Below are 16,042 nucleotides of genomic sequence, written 5' to 3'. Positions count from 1 at the left end.
GCTGTGAAGGATGTGACCAATGATTCAGAGCTGGAAACATCAACAATTTACATGGAAGGAAGGAGACAGGAGGGAGCCCGTCTCCCATTTCTGTACCAGAAACAGGCGGCTGCACTTCCAGCAGTGAGGCTGACCCTGGAGGCTGCTCACCAGTGGGACGGGTGACATGGTCTGTGCAGCTTCTCCTCCCCATCCCTGTCCCCATCCCTGTGGACAGAACGAAAAGCCTCTCCCAGGTGTGTTTGTGTCTCTCCTTATGTTCACATGGCCCCTTTGGTACCCCTGGCCCTGATGCTGTAGCTGTTCCTTGTGCTGATCTGTAATATACAGTTGCCAAAATCGCGTCTTCTTGCAGAGCAGATCAGCAAACTCTTGGTTAATTTACATATTTAACACCCCCCACACAGCATTTTGCCTCTGGATATCAAGTGTGAAGCTGCTGCCTGGAAGGCGAGCAGAGTTTAATTAGGACACATGCTTTTCTGTGTCTCTGACGATAATTACAGCATTGGTGTCTGGGAAAGGGGCTGCTGGAGGAGTGCGTGGGGCAGGGGGCTGCCCAGGATCCTCTGACTGCTGTGACTCAGCTCCTCTCTGTTGGGGTATCAGGCTGTCAGAGACCTGAGTCGCCTGTCAGGGGGAACTCACTTGTGGCTCTGCCTGTCCCAACAACCCAGAATTCACCAAAAATTCACTGTACAGGTACCCACCCAGTTCCAGCCCTAGCTGGGGCCAGAGAACCCTCCCCAGCACAGGTTATGTTCTCCCCTCTCTGCCCCCAAGACCCCTAGGGCCAGGTCCCCTCCTCCCTGCAGGGCTTAGCTCTCTCCCACATCAATGGGACTTAGTTGTGATGCCAAGATAATTCCCAGGGATTTAGGAGCTCATTTCATTTGATCTGGCTTGTTAATTCCCAATCAAGTGCTGATTAGAGGCCAGGGAGCAGAGCTGGAAATGCACTTGCAGGTTCTTTGGTGTGGTCCCGGAGGGGAGCAAAAGCCCTCGAGGAGGCTCAGGCTGTAACTGCACCTTGTGGCATTGGGAAAGGGAAAGTGGGAATCATCTAGCAGACAGATTTGGCCAAAGTTCGGGAGATTTAATGGGTTTAATAGGATTCAACATATACAGAAAATAGAGCAAAGGGTTCCTGTGCCCACCAGCCACACCCCCACAGCTGCTCCCCCAGCATGGGGCAGCACCATGGGCTCCTCATGGGACTCATCCGGTGTGTCCCAGTAAAGAGCCAGGAGCTGCAGGGATTCAAGAGCTTCCCCAGGCTCTCCTCAGGTGACAATCCCAGTCCTGGAGCTGTTTGCAGTGGGGGCACATCCTTGACCAGTGCCAGCTCCAGCATTCGCTGCCATTCTGGGTGTGGAGGGGAAGCTCCGGCTGCAGGGCAGGAACATCCTGCTCTGCTCTGGTCTGGGAAAGCCCTGAACATGCAAAAAAATACTCATTCCTTCAGGATTCACCGTCGGCTGCTGGACCTTGGTGGGACTTGAGAGCTGTCAGTGCTTCGACCACGGAATCCTGCGGCTGTGACCTCCTCTAGGAAGCTGCCAGGAAAGGTTCAGGTCAGTGGAACAAGGGCCAGAGATCTGCTAATGGCACCCTGATACTTGTCTGAGAGGTGTCCAAGGCCAGAGGGGCTGTGACTGTCCCCAGCACAAGCCTCAGGCCACTGGCATCCCACAGCCGGGGCTGGGAGCAGCTCCCACAGCCAGGAATGCTCCCAGCCAGAAGGATGCTGCTGGAGGATGGTTCCTCTGGCAATGAGACACCACGGCCATTCCGAGGCTGACTCATCCCTCAGTGTGCTGATCAGGTGATCTCAGCAGCAATGGTTTAAGAAACACCCAAAAAGATAAAGAAATACAAACCAAGATATGCCATGAATCCTACAGAAGTGGGGTTCCCCTAAACTGGGGCTGGAGCAGCCCTTCCTGCCCAGGCTGTGAATCTTGAGGGGTTCAAAAAAACAGTAAAACCCTAAAATCCCCTGCAAAACCCTGCAGCAACACCCAGCCCTGAGTCCCATTGGACACAGCTGGGAGGGGGCACAGCCAGGGCACTGCCCACGGTGGCACCAGCTCTGGCACCTGGCTTTGTGCTCCAGCCTGATCTCTTCCTCCTCCAGGTTATTTTTAGGCACTAGAACCAGGCAGAACTGAGCTCTGGCAGGGAATGACTGGTGTTTTTAGGGTCTCCTGGTTCTGTGCTGTCTGGAGCAGGTGGTGCCTGTGACCAGTGACACCTCAGGGTCCCTTGGCATGGCCTCTCTGAGCACATTCCCAGTCTGGAGTGACTGGGGGCAAGAGCCAAACTTCCACCTGCCCTCCAGGGAGGAGCTGCACCCCAGCACAAATCCTCCCTGGTGAGGCGGCTGTTCCACGGACCCTGCACACCTTGCAGGAACAGGTGAGGACCCAGCACTGGCATCTGCAGGTACCTCCACAACTGCTCCAGCCAGCCAGGGCCTGGAGAGGGAACTGCCAGGAGAAATGAACCTTGTGCAGTGAGGAGGGTCCCCAGGGGGATCCTGCAGCCCTAACTGGGTAACTGGGTCAGGCCCCACATCCTGGGATTAGTCCCAGCAGGTTCATGCTCAACCTGCCCAGGATGAGTCAGCCCCAGCACCAGATGTTCCTGGCAACCCTTTTTATCCGATTATTGATCCTTTGCAACCCTTTCCTCTCCAAACCCTGCGGAACTGCACTGGAATCCCTGGGAGATGAGCGGATTCTCCACCCTTTGGGCCACGCCTCTGGGCCCACAGATGTTGGTCCCAGTTCCAGCAGGCAGTAAGAACAATGGAACCAGGATTAGGTGCTTACATGGCTGCTCGGCGCATTAACACCCCAATCCCCTTGTTTCTGGTGACATATCTGCCCTAATCCCACGGGAATCAGCAAGGCCATGGATTACGTGAGGGGTTGGGACACACTAAAACCTGGCTTTCCTCGTATCAGACACCTCACTGATGTGCTCAGATATCCCTGATCCTAGGGCACTATGTTGGAATTGCGGATAACAGTGGGCAGGAGACAGTTTTATTGTCCTTCCATCCTCAGGGAAAATGGATCATTTGGGACAAGGCTGTTTTAGAACAGGCCCTTTGCTGTCCTCCCCAGGCAGGACCTGGCCACATCCAGCCCTTCCAAAGCATCAGCCTTTTATTTATTTTTTTTTCCCCACTTCATTCTTTGAAATGCAAATTTGGATACAGAATCCCAGTTTTTCTGTAAATAATTCAGGGACTACACAGCAGCAGAGCCCAAACCAGCCCGGGTGGCTCCTAGCAGCACCAATCCAAGTGGAGCCCATGATGGAGCTGTAGATCCTGAGCTTCAGCAGCAGCTCAGCATTTTCCCACCATCCCACACTGAGCACTGGGAATCTGGAGAGAATTCCTGCTCTCCTGCCTGGTCACCAGCAAGCTGTGCCAATGGGAAGCAATTCCCACTGTGGCCTCAACTCTTTCCTGTGCCCAAAGTGAGTAATTTGGGTTCAGGAAAAGTTATTTGTATTTATAAACCAGACATTTCCCACTGGGAGTTCTATACTGACAGGAATCTTTGCCCACCTTCAGCAAAGCAGCTGCAGGTTCATTCAGTGCTGAATTCCCACGTGCTGCTCTGGCTTTCCAGTGTTACGAACTATAAAAACTCTACGGAAAACTCTACCTGCCTGCCCTTGAACTCACGGAAATGCAAGTTAAACCTCCAGCTCCAGCAGTTAAACCACCATGAGCACAGCTGGGTCCAGAGCTCTGACACCTGTTTCCATGCGGGGATCCTGCAGGCGTCCCAAATTCCTGCAGTGCCAGCAGTTTTACAGGCAGGGTCTGCAGAGAGGCAGGTTTTACCTCCTGGTGTTGTGGATGGTGGTCCCACCCAGGACGATGCGGACCCCGGGGTTGGAGCGGTTCAGGTTGAACACAGCCAGAGCCTCCTCGTAGGTGGCCCCTCCGATGAGGAATACGATAATGTCCTGAGGCCTGGGATAAAGGCACAAATCATGGAATGGTTTGAGTCGAAGGGACCTAAAAGCTCATCTCGTTCACAGCAGGGACACCTTCCAGCAGACCAGGTGGATGCAAGCCCAGTGCAACCTGGCTTTGGACACTGGGATGGAGCAGCCACAAATACTGAGTTGGGTTCAGAAAACGCCCAGGATAAATCCTGCACCTTGCAGGCAGTGATCCACGATCCAGAGGGTGCCTCCTCCAGACCCTCCCTCGTCCCTGTGACGTGCTGGGCTCAGAGCTGAGAACAACCCACTAAATGCCCAAAACCTCCTCTCTCCTGGACATTCACCCACAGCCCTGAGCAGCCTCCAGCAGCACCACCCCGATCCCTGTGGATCCACATGTCCGTGTTTAATGCATGATCTGCTGGGGCTGGGAAATCAGGATCGATTCTGGAGTCAGGCAAGGACATGGTGCTGCCTTGGAGCTCCCAGGCTCGGGGCAACTCGTGTTGTGACTGATCAGGAACCACCACGGTTTGTGCCTCAGTTCACCTGAGGGGACATTTCTCAGCCAGCAGGGAAATGTGGGATGGCAGAGAGAAGCCAAGCAAGAGGAAGGGGGGAAAGGAAGGAAGCATCTTCCTCCATCCCAACACAAACTCTGGTGTGCTGTGCATGTCCAGCTTTCAGGACATGCTTCCCTCTCCCATAACCATCCTCCCAGTCCCCTGGAAGGACCAACACCAGGAATTTCTTTCTTGGATCACTGCATGGACTGCATGACCCAGAGAAAAGCTGCTCCTGCCTGGTTGGGACACAGGCACAGAGGGAGCTGTTGGCCACTAGATTTCCATGGATCCCCACACCACTTCCTCCCTGCCCAAGGGGATGTGGGAAAGCAGGGAGGACTCATGGAAAAGGTGAGTGCAGTCCTTTCCCAGTGTGATCTGTATCACCACTAACACCCAAAGCCTGTGTCCCCTCAGAGTCTGGGTTAGGTCTGCATGACCCTCTCCAGCAGGATCCCATTTCCATTGGAACAGCACTGGCTCAGGCAGGAGAGCAGCAGTTGGACTATTTTTGGCAGTCCCCAAACACCAGATGGCACAGCCACCACAGAGCCAGCTCTGGTGAGCGAGGGCTTCATCCTTCACCGGAGCCTCCCAACGGGAATGGCACATCTGAGCCAGCAAGGCAAGCCAGGATGAGACATACCCCAGTCCTGGGAGCCTGCTCCAGGGAACATTCCTGGGGATACGAGACCTCCACATCCAAGAGACTTCTGTGCCAAGCCTCAGTTATGTTCATCATCAGTCCAACCCCGCTGTGGGGGCAGTGCCAGGGACACCAGGGATGTGCCAGGGGCAGCCAGCATGTCCCAGTGCAGGCTGTGCCCCAAAGGCCCCACGTACCTGTCCCGGAGTGTGTTGGGGCCCAGGTAGGGATACTGGCTGTCCTTCAGCTTTCCCTTGATGAGCTGGTCCAGGGTTTCCTGGAGCAGGGGCTGGTGCTGGGTGTACACGTTCTCAATGCCCTGCAGCCAGAGAGAACTCTTTAGGAAGTGGCCCAGCAAAGAAGGAGGATCAGGAGAGGCACAGCAGGTGCTACCCCTGAATTTGGGGTCTCCAGCAGCTCACTCCCGTTGCTCTCATTGGAATCAGGCCCCGAAGCCACTGCCCTCTGTGTGAAACCCCAGTCCTGAGCCCGCAGCCCACAGCATTCCTGCCAGCCCTGCTTCTCCTCTGGGCTGCAGCTTTGGCTGAGCCTGTCCCCGTTTCCCCAGGGCAGCTTGGTACCTTCAGGCCTTTGAGGAACTGCTTGGTGATGGCCACAGCGTCCTTGGGGCTGAACAGGTCACTGCCTCGGGCCCGCTTCCCTCCATACTCCACCACGGCAGACACCAGCTGTGCAGGGAGAGGGCGGGAGCCCCGTCAGCCCGGGAGCTCCTTCCAGGCTTGTGAGGAGTCACTGCAGACACCCCGTGGAGGTGTGGAGTGGGGACAGGGAGCCGCGGGGGTGATCCCAATGGAACTGCACACACAGGTGAGGGGGCAGAGCAGCAGCACCCCCACGTCCCCCAGCCCACCCCGACCCTCCTGCTTGAGGAGAGTTTTCCTCTCCATCGCCTGCAGCAGCGACATCAGCTCCTCCACACGAGGTGACATCATCCCGCTCCTCCACCTCCTCCCCAGCTGCTCCTGGCACTGCTGCCTGTTCCTTCCCTGCCAGCTCCTCTCTATCCCCAGCCCTTTGCTGCAGCCACTGCCTGTGCTGCAGAAACTGGGGAAAGTGGAGGAGGAAAAGAGGAGAGGAAGCACATCCCAAGCCCTTGTAGGTGCCACACTCCTCTCCCAGCAGGCTCCTGCCACCCCTTCGCTTTTAAATCCTTCATAATATCACAGAATCACAGACCAGACAGGAGTAGAAGGGACCTCTGGAGTCCAACCCCCGACATCACTGATTTAGGACATGGAAATCCAGTCACTTATTTAAAACACCTTTTAAAGCCACACCCACAGGTCCCAGGCGAGCTCAAGAGCTCCGTGCAACAACACAGCCCTGGGCCGACCCGGAGCGGGCAGGTTTCACCCCAAAGAGCAGCAATTCCCTCACCCTGCGGGCCACCAGGGCTGCCCCCGCCCCGCGCCGGGGTTACCTTGCGGTACCTGTCGGTGCCGCCGCGGCCGCGCAGCTCCTCCAGCAGCGCCGGGAGGCCGCTGCTGCCGTGGCGTTCGTAGCGCAGCGCGTAGAGCATCACCAGGCGCGCCGCGTCCAGCTCCGACACCCGCGGGCTCTGCAGCAGCCGCCGCACGCTCTGCGGGACACAGGCACCTCAGCGACGCGGGGCCACACCCAGGGACAGACTGCCTTCATCGGTGCCACCCTCTTATCGGCCATTTATCAGTCACTTATCGCTGTCGCTGATCAGACTGGTTTCACTGGTGTCGCTGCCCAGCAACAACACTGCCACAGGAGCAATGCAAGAGAATCCAGCTGTGGCATAAACCCCACAGCCCAGCTCCTCAGGTGTTCCACAGGTGGATTTACTGGAGTGCAAGTTGGTTTGGGGTCTTTCCATCGAGCTGGTAATTCACAACCCACCTCTGATGGGTCCTGAGCCCCTTGTGGTGCTGCAGAAGGGGGAAGTTGTGCACAGGCACTTTCAGACATCTCCAAGCTCTGCCTGGGTCTTTCCAGCTTGAGCAGAGCCACCCCACAGGAATTAAAGCATGGAAAGAGAGGTCCCAGCTACAGGGAAGAGCAGGGATCTGTTATCACTTCTGATCTGCTGCTGGATTCACCACCCTGGCCCAGATGTTTGTTGGCATCTATTTGATTAATGCTGACTAGTGACAAAGACACAGCATAAAATGCTGGCTGTGAGGAGGATCAAGAGGAATTTCACCATTCAAGGTCCGGAATTCACCTGTGAGGGGAGGTTCCTGTGCTGGCAGTGGCAGGACCAGAGGGAAGCAGAGAACAGAACAGCCATTGTCCATGGGAGGAGCAGGGATTCCAACCCTCCATTCAGCTCCCAGGGCTCCTGCTCGGTGTCAGGGTTAATGAGAGCCCAGGGGAGGAAGAACCCAAATGTCCTGGACTGGGGGGCCCAAGGCCACCAGAGATCCAACAATCCCTGAAGTGACATCAGGGGAGAACAATTCCACCCTTATTCTGGGCTCTGGCTGCTGCTTCTTGTCCCGTGGCCTTGCCCCTCTCGCTGCCATTGGGAGCTGCAGCAGAGACAGCCCAGGGCAGGGTGGCTACAGGGACAAAGATCCCACTTACAGGGGTTTCCATTTACTTCCAAGCTGCTGCATATCTTCCAGTGGCCTCAGCCGCTGGAAATACAACAGGGCTTTTCAGGCACAGGGCTGGGAGGAAACTGAGGAAACTGAGGCAGCATTTCTAATCTAAAACTGCAGAAACATTGTGTAGAGCAGGACCAAGGTGACCCCAGGAACAGCAGGATTCACCCAGCACCAGCTCTGTGCTGTGTATATTCCATGAAAAACCGTGGCTTATGGTGCAGGGAGGGAGCAGACTGGGAATATCTGACTTTCAAACTGCAACAACCTGAGCTGGAGACAGTGATACAGCATGAGGACCTCAGAGGCTGCTTCCAGCAAACACATTTCTGGCTGCATTCCCAGTTCCATATTCAGCCATGTAAATCCTGCCAGACACCAGCTGTGGAATCCCATCCCTACACTCGCTGCTCCATAGGGAAGCATCAGCCCAGGGGATGGGAGCACATTCCACCTCTGGGGACAGTCCAGTGTTATCAGCTTGGACCCCACCTGGAGTTCAGAGTCAAAGAGGTGGGGAAGAAACAGATCTCAAGCCTGCTGGAGATGCTCTTCCTCATCTCCCAGTCCCTGAAAGGGTCAGTTAAATGTTGGGAATCCCCCTCTGCTACTGCAAATCAAGGACTCATTTCTCAGAAGTGAGTGGCTGCTCCAAGCCTGCTCTGAGCCATCCCAAAGCTGCTGTTGAACACCAGCCCGAATCCATCACCCCCAACTCTGCCAGACCCTGCCCTGGTCATGGCACAAGGGGCCACGTTCAGCTGTCACAGAGCCTCCCTCCAGCTTTTCCAGGCCTCCCTGCCAAAGAAATCTTGGATCTAAGGGACTTTCCAGTGTTTTTTCTTAACAAAAAACAGGTAAAGACAATTCCATGGATTCTAGTTCTTCTCCTGCCCAACAAACACAGCAGCTCCTGCATGGCATCTGAGGTTGTTTTATCCTAGTGCCTGCCAGAAGCCAACTGGCTGAATTTAATGAAAGAATGTTGGATTGTGGGATGTAAGGACAGGATTTACAAAGATGCTTCTCAAGCCAGTTATTAACGATGACTCATTCCCATCTGAGCTGAGCACTGAGGAGCAATTCCACATCCAGTGTCCCTCCCCACAGGATATCCACACAGAGAGCTCCCACTGCCTCCCAGTATCACATCCCCACTCCCAAGGGAGGGAGGGGATGAACCCCCCCGGCGCAGAGCCGGGATGAGTACCTGGAGGGCACTGGAATGGTCACTCTGGCAGGCCAGCTCCTGCTCCACCTCTGACACCTCCAGCAGGTTCCGCTCTGCCACGAGCCGGGACAGCTCCCCCACCACTGTCACGTGCTTGGACACGGTGCCTGACATCTTCTTGAACTGAGGGTAGTTCTCCACAAAGGCCTGTGGTGGAAAACTGAGGCAGTAGGTGCTTCCAGGGAAAAGCAGGAGATAGAAGATGGGTGCAGCCAGCCATGAAATGTACAAATTCCCAGCACGCCAAGCCCTGTGCAGGTGTGCAGAAGATCAGATAGGATTTCTCTCAGGATTTCTCTCCTCTCATTACCAGATTTCTGGAAGGGATGTACTTTTTATTCACTCCCAACATTAAAGGATGGGACACAGCTGGGATGGACTTTGTACCTTCATATCCGCAATGGATTCCAGCTTCTGCTGCTCCTTTGGCTTCCTCCTCTGGAAATCCTCCATCAGGTTCTTGATGTTGGTGCCAATCTCGGCGAAGTTCAGGTACATGTTCTGTGTGGAAAAAAACGGGAAGCAGAGGGAAACTCACTTGAGGGAATCTTGACCACGGCAGAGCCTTGAGCAGCTGGGAGAAAGCAGCTCCATCCCCCAAAATCTGCAGCAGGGTTTGAAATCAAACTACAAGCAGGGCACGGTATCTCTCGTCAAATGTCACTGGTGCCACACACTGACTGTAATGAGTGGCACATCCCCACCCTGAGGCTCAGAGTCATCAGGAAGCTCCTTTCCCATGGCAAACCCCCAGGTCTGGGTGCTGGTGGAGCCCCTGGGACACCTACGTTGGCATAGAACTCATCGTTCTCAGCTGACAGGACGACCTCCCGCAGGTCCTTGCTGATCCCCGGCACCCGGGACAGGTCGATGCGGTTGTTGTTGATCCCCAGCAGTTCGTGGACCATGGCCTGGTACGTCCACTGCCAGGGGACAGAGGAAGGCAAAGGGATGACCTTGTTGAGACAGCACTGGGAAATCAATGGACTTCAGCTGAACCCAGCCAGAGCTGCTCCTGCTACCCCAGGACACACAGCAGTCTGGGAGCGTGTCCCTCAAACCAGCCAGGACATTCCAATGAAAATAAACATCACTGATAAATAAAGAGATGGGGAGACCGTGCAGAGGGAAATCACTCCCCTCCAGGGCCATTCCAGAATCAGAGTATCAAGGGATGGTTTGGGTTGGAAAGGACATTAAACCCATCCTGTTCACGGCAGGGACACCTCCCACCAGACCAGGAATTCCTGCAGGTACCTTCAAAAGAGACTGAAGAGGGATGGGGATTAACATTCCTGTTCCAACACCTTTGTTGGCCATCAAAAGCCCCAACTTTCTGCCCAGGCAGGGAGAGGTCCCACAGTTCAGCTGCAGAATTCCCTACGTGCTCCACTGGCAGGAGCATTTCTGCATATCAGGAGTTTCTATTTTTATCCTGAGAAGTCTAATAATAACCCAGAGAGAACAGTGACAGCTGATCAGAGCCTTGCCATGCCTAACACTCCATTTACATCCCTGGGAATCTCTTTGGGATAGGAAATCCTGAAACAGCAGGATAACGCCCGATGCTGAGCACAGTCCTAAACACCACAAACCAGGTGTGAGCTGGGCTGTGACAGCCACACCCCTCTGTGGCACAGATGTCACCTCCAGCTCCTGCAGAACCGGTGTTACAGCAACTCTGGGGCTGCTGATCCCACCCAAGTGCAGCTCCTGATCCCCAGGTTCCCAGGGAACCCCACAGAAATGAAGGGAGACCAACAGATCCTGCCAGGATCTGCAGTACAGCATGGAATAAATAAATTCAACAGCTCCCTGCAAATCCAGCAGCCATCAATAAGAGAGGGAGACTCGGCAGGGCAAGGTCACTTGACAGCCATGTGCTGCCCACAGCCCGACAAACAGCCCTTGGGAAAGGCCCTGCAAAGCACTGGGGCTCCAGAAGCCACCAGGAAGTGCCAGTGGCCCCGTTTTCCAGGGTGCTGAAGCCAACACAAGCAACCCCCACTCAGGTCTGGAAAACCTAGCCAGGGGATAAAAGAGGGATTTTGCAGGGACTGGGGATGGGAAGCAACACTCTTCTCTCCTACATCCAACTCGTGACCTGCCAGGGGTAGAACTCCAGCTGCTGCAGGACTCCCACCCCTGCCCCAGCCTGGCACACCTGGGGAGACTCACCTGGTTCAGGAGGGGGGTGATGGCATCGTCCGAGCGGTCGAGGATGAGCAGCAGGGGCGGGACCTCAGTGCGCCGGAAATCGAACAGCTCGTACTCCTTCGTGATCACCTGCTGTGGAGAAACGGGACAAACCCCACCTGAACACCTGGAAAAGGCTCCCTCTCAGTGTGGGCCTAGGCACAGGGGGAAGGGAGGGTAGAACCCCAACTGTGCTGCTTTATCTGCACTGCCAGGGAGGAGCTGAAGGCCCCAGGGAACTGGGATGCTGCTCCCAGGAATGCTGTACTCCAGCTCTGCTGGGAGCAGAGTGGGACATGACCTGTCCAGTGCTGGGCCCCCAAGTAAATGATGGAATTTACAGGAATTGACTGAAAAGGTGTTTCCCTCCAGTGGATCCACATGTAAAAAACTAACCAAGACTGAATTTATCCCAAAGGGATGTGTTGTGGGTTCCTCTCACCTTTACACACTCGGCCAAGCGCTTTGCTGGCTCCGAGGAGAGCTGGTACCGGATCATGGGGCACTTCTTCAGGGACAGGAGCAGAGCAGTGAGCCCCTGGGTTGTCCTGGTGAGCTGTGCCGGGTCCCAGCTGCGGCCCTGCAAGGAAAGGCTGCCCCTCACAGGGATGCACCGGTCCCAGACTTTCTCACATTCTCGTTTCTAAGTCCTGAAGTCTCACAGGAAAGCACAGCTGCAGTGGAGCAGCGGGCACCCAGGGGCTGAACCCCAACTCCCCGGTGTTCCTCTCCTTGCCAAGACCCATTCCCCTCGTGTGGCCCCTCCAGCAGCCTCCCCTCACTCTGGTTTATGAGGGCATTACCCAAAGCAAGGACAACTCGCCACATTCCTACCCGACAGCAGCCCAGGAGGTTGAGGGAGAAGACGTGTGGGTTCACTGCAATGTAGTCACCGTAGAACTCCTGCGGAGGGGAGGACAGTCCTGTGTCTAACCCTGAGCCCAGCCAGGGCCACGTGCCAGCACTGCCCACCCAGCCCCGGTGCCTGGCAGCCTGGACCTTCCCTTTGCTTTTGGCTTTAGATCTACCTAAAACATCCAAACTTCACCTGGACTTCAGCCACGACCTCCTGCTCATCAGCCTCAGCCAAGGCCTTCACGTCGCTCTTGCTGATGACATTGCTGAAATCTGGGAGGAAACAGGGAAGGGACAGTGGGGCTCCGTGCAGACCCTGCGGGACAGCATTGTCGGATCCCCTCCAGAGCAGGGGCAGATCCCACGGAGACCCTCTCACCCTGCACCTGCCGGTGTTGGAATTCTGAGCCACCTCCCAGGGACACTCTGAACTCCTGCCCTGCCCACCTTCCCAGCGCCTGGTCCCGCTGCGTCCTGCAGAGCCACAATGACATCTAGAGGCCACTTCACCCAGTTCCTGGGATCCTACTGACTAATTCCTGGGCTGGAGGACTGGATTTCGGCCCCAAACCAGCTGGAGTCATTCTGCTTCATTCCCAAACTCATGGAACACTCTGGCACGAGCAGGACATGGGGGAAGCCCCTGCCTGATACACCCAGCACAGGAAGGTGTTGTGTGATCTGCACTGAGGTGTGGAGCCCGTCCCAGCCCCTCTGGGATGCGGAGCCTGTTCCAGATTTCTGGACCTCCCTGACCCTTGGGCTCTTCATACTCACAGATGAAGTAGACGCTGTACTTGGGCCTTCGCAGCTCCTGCACCAGGAGCTCCACATTCTCCTGGGAGGAAACAGGACCAGGGAGAACAGAGTCAAGGAACACGGAATCATGGAATCTTTAGGGTCTGAAAAGCTTCAGAGATCTTTGTATCCATTCCTGTAGCACTGCCAAGGCCACCACTGACCCCCGTCCCCAACTGCCACATCAACATTATTTGAACAATTCCAGGGACAGTGGCTCCACCACTGCCCTGTGCCAGGGCTGTACAACCCTTTCCATGAAGGAATTTTCCTGAATATCCAACCTGAACCTCCCCAGCACGATCTGCGGCCGTTTCCTCCCCGTCTGGTCTGTACCTTGGTGGGCCGCAGGAAGCAGATGGCCTTGAGGTGCTTCATGGGCTCCCTGTTGGGCGAATCGAGGCGCTCGAAGAGATAAACCTCGCGCTGCAGGATCTCGGACTGGGTGTACACCACGCTCACGGCCCCGGTCTGAGGGCGGCAGGGGGGCAGCGCCGTCACGGCGGCCCTGGGCCCAGCTCCCGGCCCCGCCGCCCTCCGCACTCCCGGCCCCGCCGCTCACCGTCTCCCGGTCCATCAGCAGCACCTTCATGCCGGGGCCGCTGTCCTCGATCATCTTGGACACGTACTGCCGCACCGCCAGCACCGCGTTCATCTTGGCGGGGATGCTCCTCTACCGGGGCGGCCCCGACCCGCTTCGGCCCCGCTTCGGTCCCGCTTCGGCCCCGCTTCGGCCCCCTTCGGCCCCGCTTCGGCCCCGCTTCGGTCCCGCTTCGGCCCCGCTTCGGCCCCCTTCGGCCCCGCTTCGGCCCCGCTTCGGCCCCGCTTCGGCCCCGCCCGGTCCCGGCGCCTGCTGGGAGCTGTAGTCCGGCAGCGGCGGCGGCGCAGTTTGAGACTGGGCCCCAGACTCAGCTCAGACGCACTTAAACCCACCCAAACCTACCTTAAAACAACACAAACCCACCCCAACCCACACTAATTCCACCCTAAAACAAACCAAATCCACGCGAACCCACCTAAGCCCACTCCAAACACACACAAACCCCCTCCAAGTCTACCAAAACCCACTCCAGACATCCCCAAATCGTCCCAGACCCACGCCAAGCCCCCAGGAAGGCTCGGCACGGCCGAGGGTCCCCTGGGCTCCCCAAGGACAAAGGACGTGACTCGGTTTCACTGAACACGAGGCAAAGCCGCTCCGGGAAACTCGGGGTGGGCGACGCTGGTGCTGCGGGACCCGCCCAGCCCCGCTAATCCCCAGAGCAGCACGCTGGGATTAGGCGCTATTCCCGGCAGGACAGAGCTGACCCGAGGCCAGGCACTCCCCCGCTGCCGAAGCCCTATTTATAGCGGGGGATAACAATTAATTCATGATTATGTCCTGCCTTTCACTTCCAATTAAGCGGCTCCCCACTTCCTCTCAGAGTGACGGACACCTTTGTCGTCTGATAGGTGGGGCAGGAGAACAGTTCCATGTCCCGAGACATGTCCCATGGAATTGTTTAGGCTGGAAAAGATTGCTGCATTTGCCATAATTTTTAATTAAAACCTTTGTTTAGAATTTATTCAAATATAATTTGTGTAAATAACCCTGATCTAACCTCACCAATAACTGCCCTGGGCCCGTCCCCACTGGCCCAGCACAAGAACGGATGTTGGTCTCTAAATTGAGGCAATAGGATTGTCTGGGATTATGGCACTGCTATTTTAAGGGATTGAATTTGGCGTCGATTGTTTCAAAAGCAATGGATTCTCCACTCCTGATTTCAAGGAGAAATGGCCACAGCAGCCTGTGCTTCCTGGGACAGCACCCAGCACCTCCTGGGTGACCTGGGAACAGGAGTCTTCCACTCTGACACTGCACTTGTGTCCCAGGCATCTCCTCAGGAAAATGCTCCATGGAAAGAGGCTCTTGGCAGTAAAATAAGGCCTGGATGAGTTTCCAGCTTTGGAGATAAGGAATCATCAGGGGCTTCACCTCACCTTGTTATTGCTTTACAAGGCAATTGTGCTTTCCCTGTTAGCAGTGAGAAGGGGAAAAGAAAAAACAAATAAACATTGAAAGGCCCAACTGGATCCTTTTGGAAGCAGCATTCCTTTGCCAGTTATGTTCATTGGCCGCTCCAGAGGGCTTTGGGGAAAAGTCAAATGGAGTTTAAGGCAGGAAAAGCTCTTTCCCAACCCGCTTCCAAGGCCCTCGAATGTCATCTTCACCAATCGTTCCAGAGCCAGGGGTAGATCCCAAGTTAAGCTGCTGGAACCTTGTGTCCCCGACCCCTGTGCTCCATCCTTGGATGCTGCCTTCACTAGTGAGATGAGTTCCATGCAAAATCCTGGCCTCTCCCCTGCAATGCCATCTGCTCCTCCATCCCTATCCCCTCCCTCCACCCCTGATCCTCTTTATGGCTTCTTCCAACTGATCCCAACGTCCCCCAGCAAATCTGGGTGCATTGCCATGCTCGGGGAGGACCAGGTTCATGTCCCTCCATCCCTGTGGTGTCCTGTGTGGAGCAGTTGTGCCTGTCACCCTTGCCCTGCCCTGCATGTGGCTCTGGAGGGACCAGCAGCACCAAGGCCTCCCCTGGCTTCTCAGTGGTAAATTCACAACAAAACCCTTTCACTCAGTCTGGGAATGGTTCTAACTGGAGCTGTCAGGAATGAGATGGGATTTTATGTCTAATACTGTGCTGACCCCTCACCAGGCTCCAGCAGGAGCAGGATGGGAACAGGGTGAGACGGAATGGGCAGGGATCACTCTGGAGCACAGGGAGCACTGTGGAGAACAGGGAGCACTCCAGAGCACAGGGACACTCCAGCCCCTTGCTGGGCACCAGAGACATCGGGCAGGATCCACTGTGTGGACAAACAGTGCAGCCAGCAGGGACAAACCCCAGGCCTGTCCTTTCTGTGCCGGACGTTTCCCTGCTCGGACACACAAACAATCCCTTTGTGCAGGACACAAACAAGGGCAGGTTCCTGGCAGAACACAAAGAATGGATTCACCGTCGGCATCAGCTGAGCTGTGCGCATGACGTGGCCTGTTTGCCACCAGTCCCAGCAGCCCCCGGCCCCCCCGGCCACTGCTCCAGCACAGGGCCTGGCCAACCTGTGCTTTTCCTAAGAGAAAACCTGGAGGTTTTCTCCAGGAAGGAGGAGGAAGGCTGAATGGGAGATGGACCAGGCC

At 55.9% G+C, this 16,042-nt stretch overlaps 1 protein-coding gene across 3 annotated transcripts; it reads right to left on the bottom strand.

The window, feature by feature from the left end:
- Positions 1-1,090: 1,090 nt before the first annotated feature.
- Positions 1,091-13,709, bottom strand: VPS45 (vacuolar protein sorting 45 homolog). 3 transcript variants are annotated; one of them, XM_063421093.1, is made up of 16 exons: positions 13,657-13,709; positions 13,421-13,570; positions 13,195-13,329; positions 12,838-12,898; positions 12,254-12,333; positions 12,040-12,108; positions 11,648-11,785; positions 11,188-11,298; positions 9,798-9,932; positions 9,397-9,510; positions 8,989-9,156; positions 6,626-6,784; positions 5,766-5,873; positions 5,382-5,503; positions 3,866-3,997; positions 1,091-1,556 (listed from the first exon to the last, which is right to left on the bottom strand). In XM_063421093.1, exons 2-16 carry the CDS (start codon positions 13,511-13,513, stop codon positions 1,469-1,471), a joined length of 1,713 nt encoding a protein of 570 aa, XP_063277163.1. In that variant the 5' UTR covers positions 13,514-13,570; positions 13,657-13,709; the 3' UTR covers positions 1,091-1,468. The 3 variants fall into 3 exon arrangements, with proteins under 3 accessions (XP_063277163.1, XP_063277164.1, XP_063277162.1); XM_063421094.1 differs by lacking the exon at positions 13,657-13,709 and having other exon boundaries at positions 11,188-11,295; positions 13,421-13,633; XM_063421092.1 differs by lacking the exon at positions 13,657-13,709 and having other exon boundaries at positions 13,421-13,632.
- Between the last annotated feature and the right edge of the window lie 2,333 nt (positions 13,710-16,042).

This window comes from Prinia subflava, chromosome 35, assembly GCF_021018805.1.
Source record: "Prinia subflava isolate CZ2003 ecotype Zambia chromosome 35, Cam_Psub_1.2, whole genome shotgun sequence".
In the NCBI taxonomy this organism is placed as follows: Eukaryota; Metazoa; Chordata; class Aves; order Passeriformes; family Cisticolidae; genus Prinia; species Prinia subflava.
This window is presented reverse-complemented; position numbering and strand designations above follow the sequence as displayed.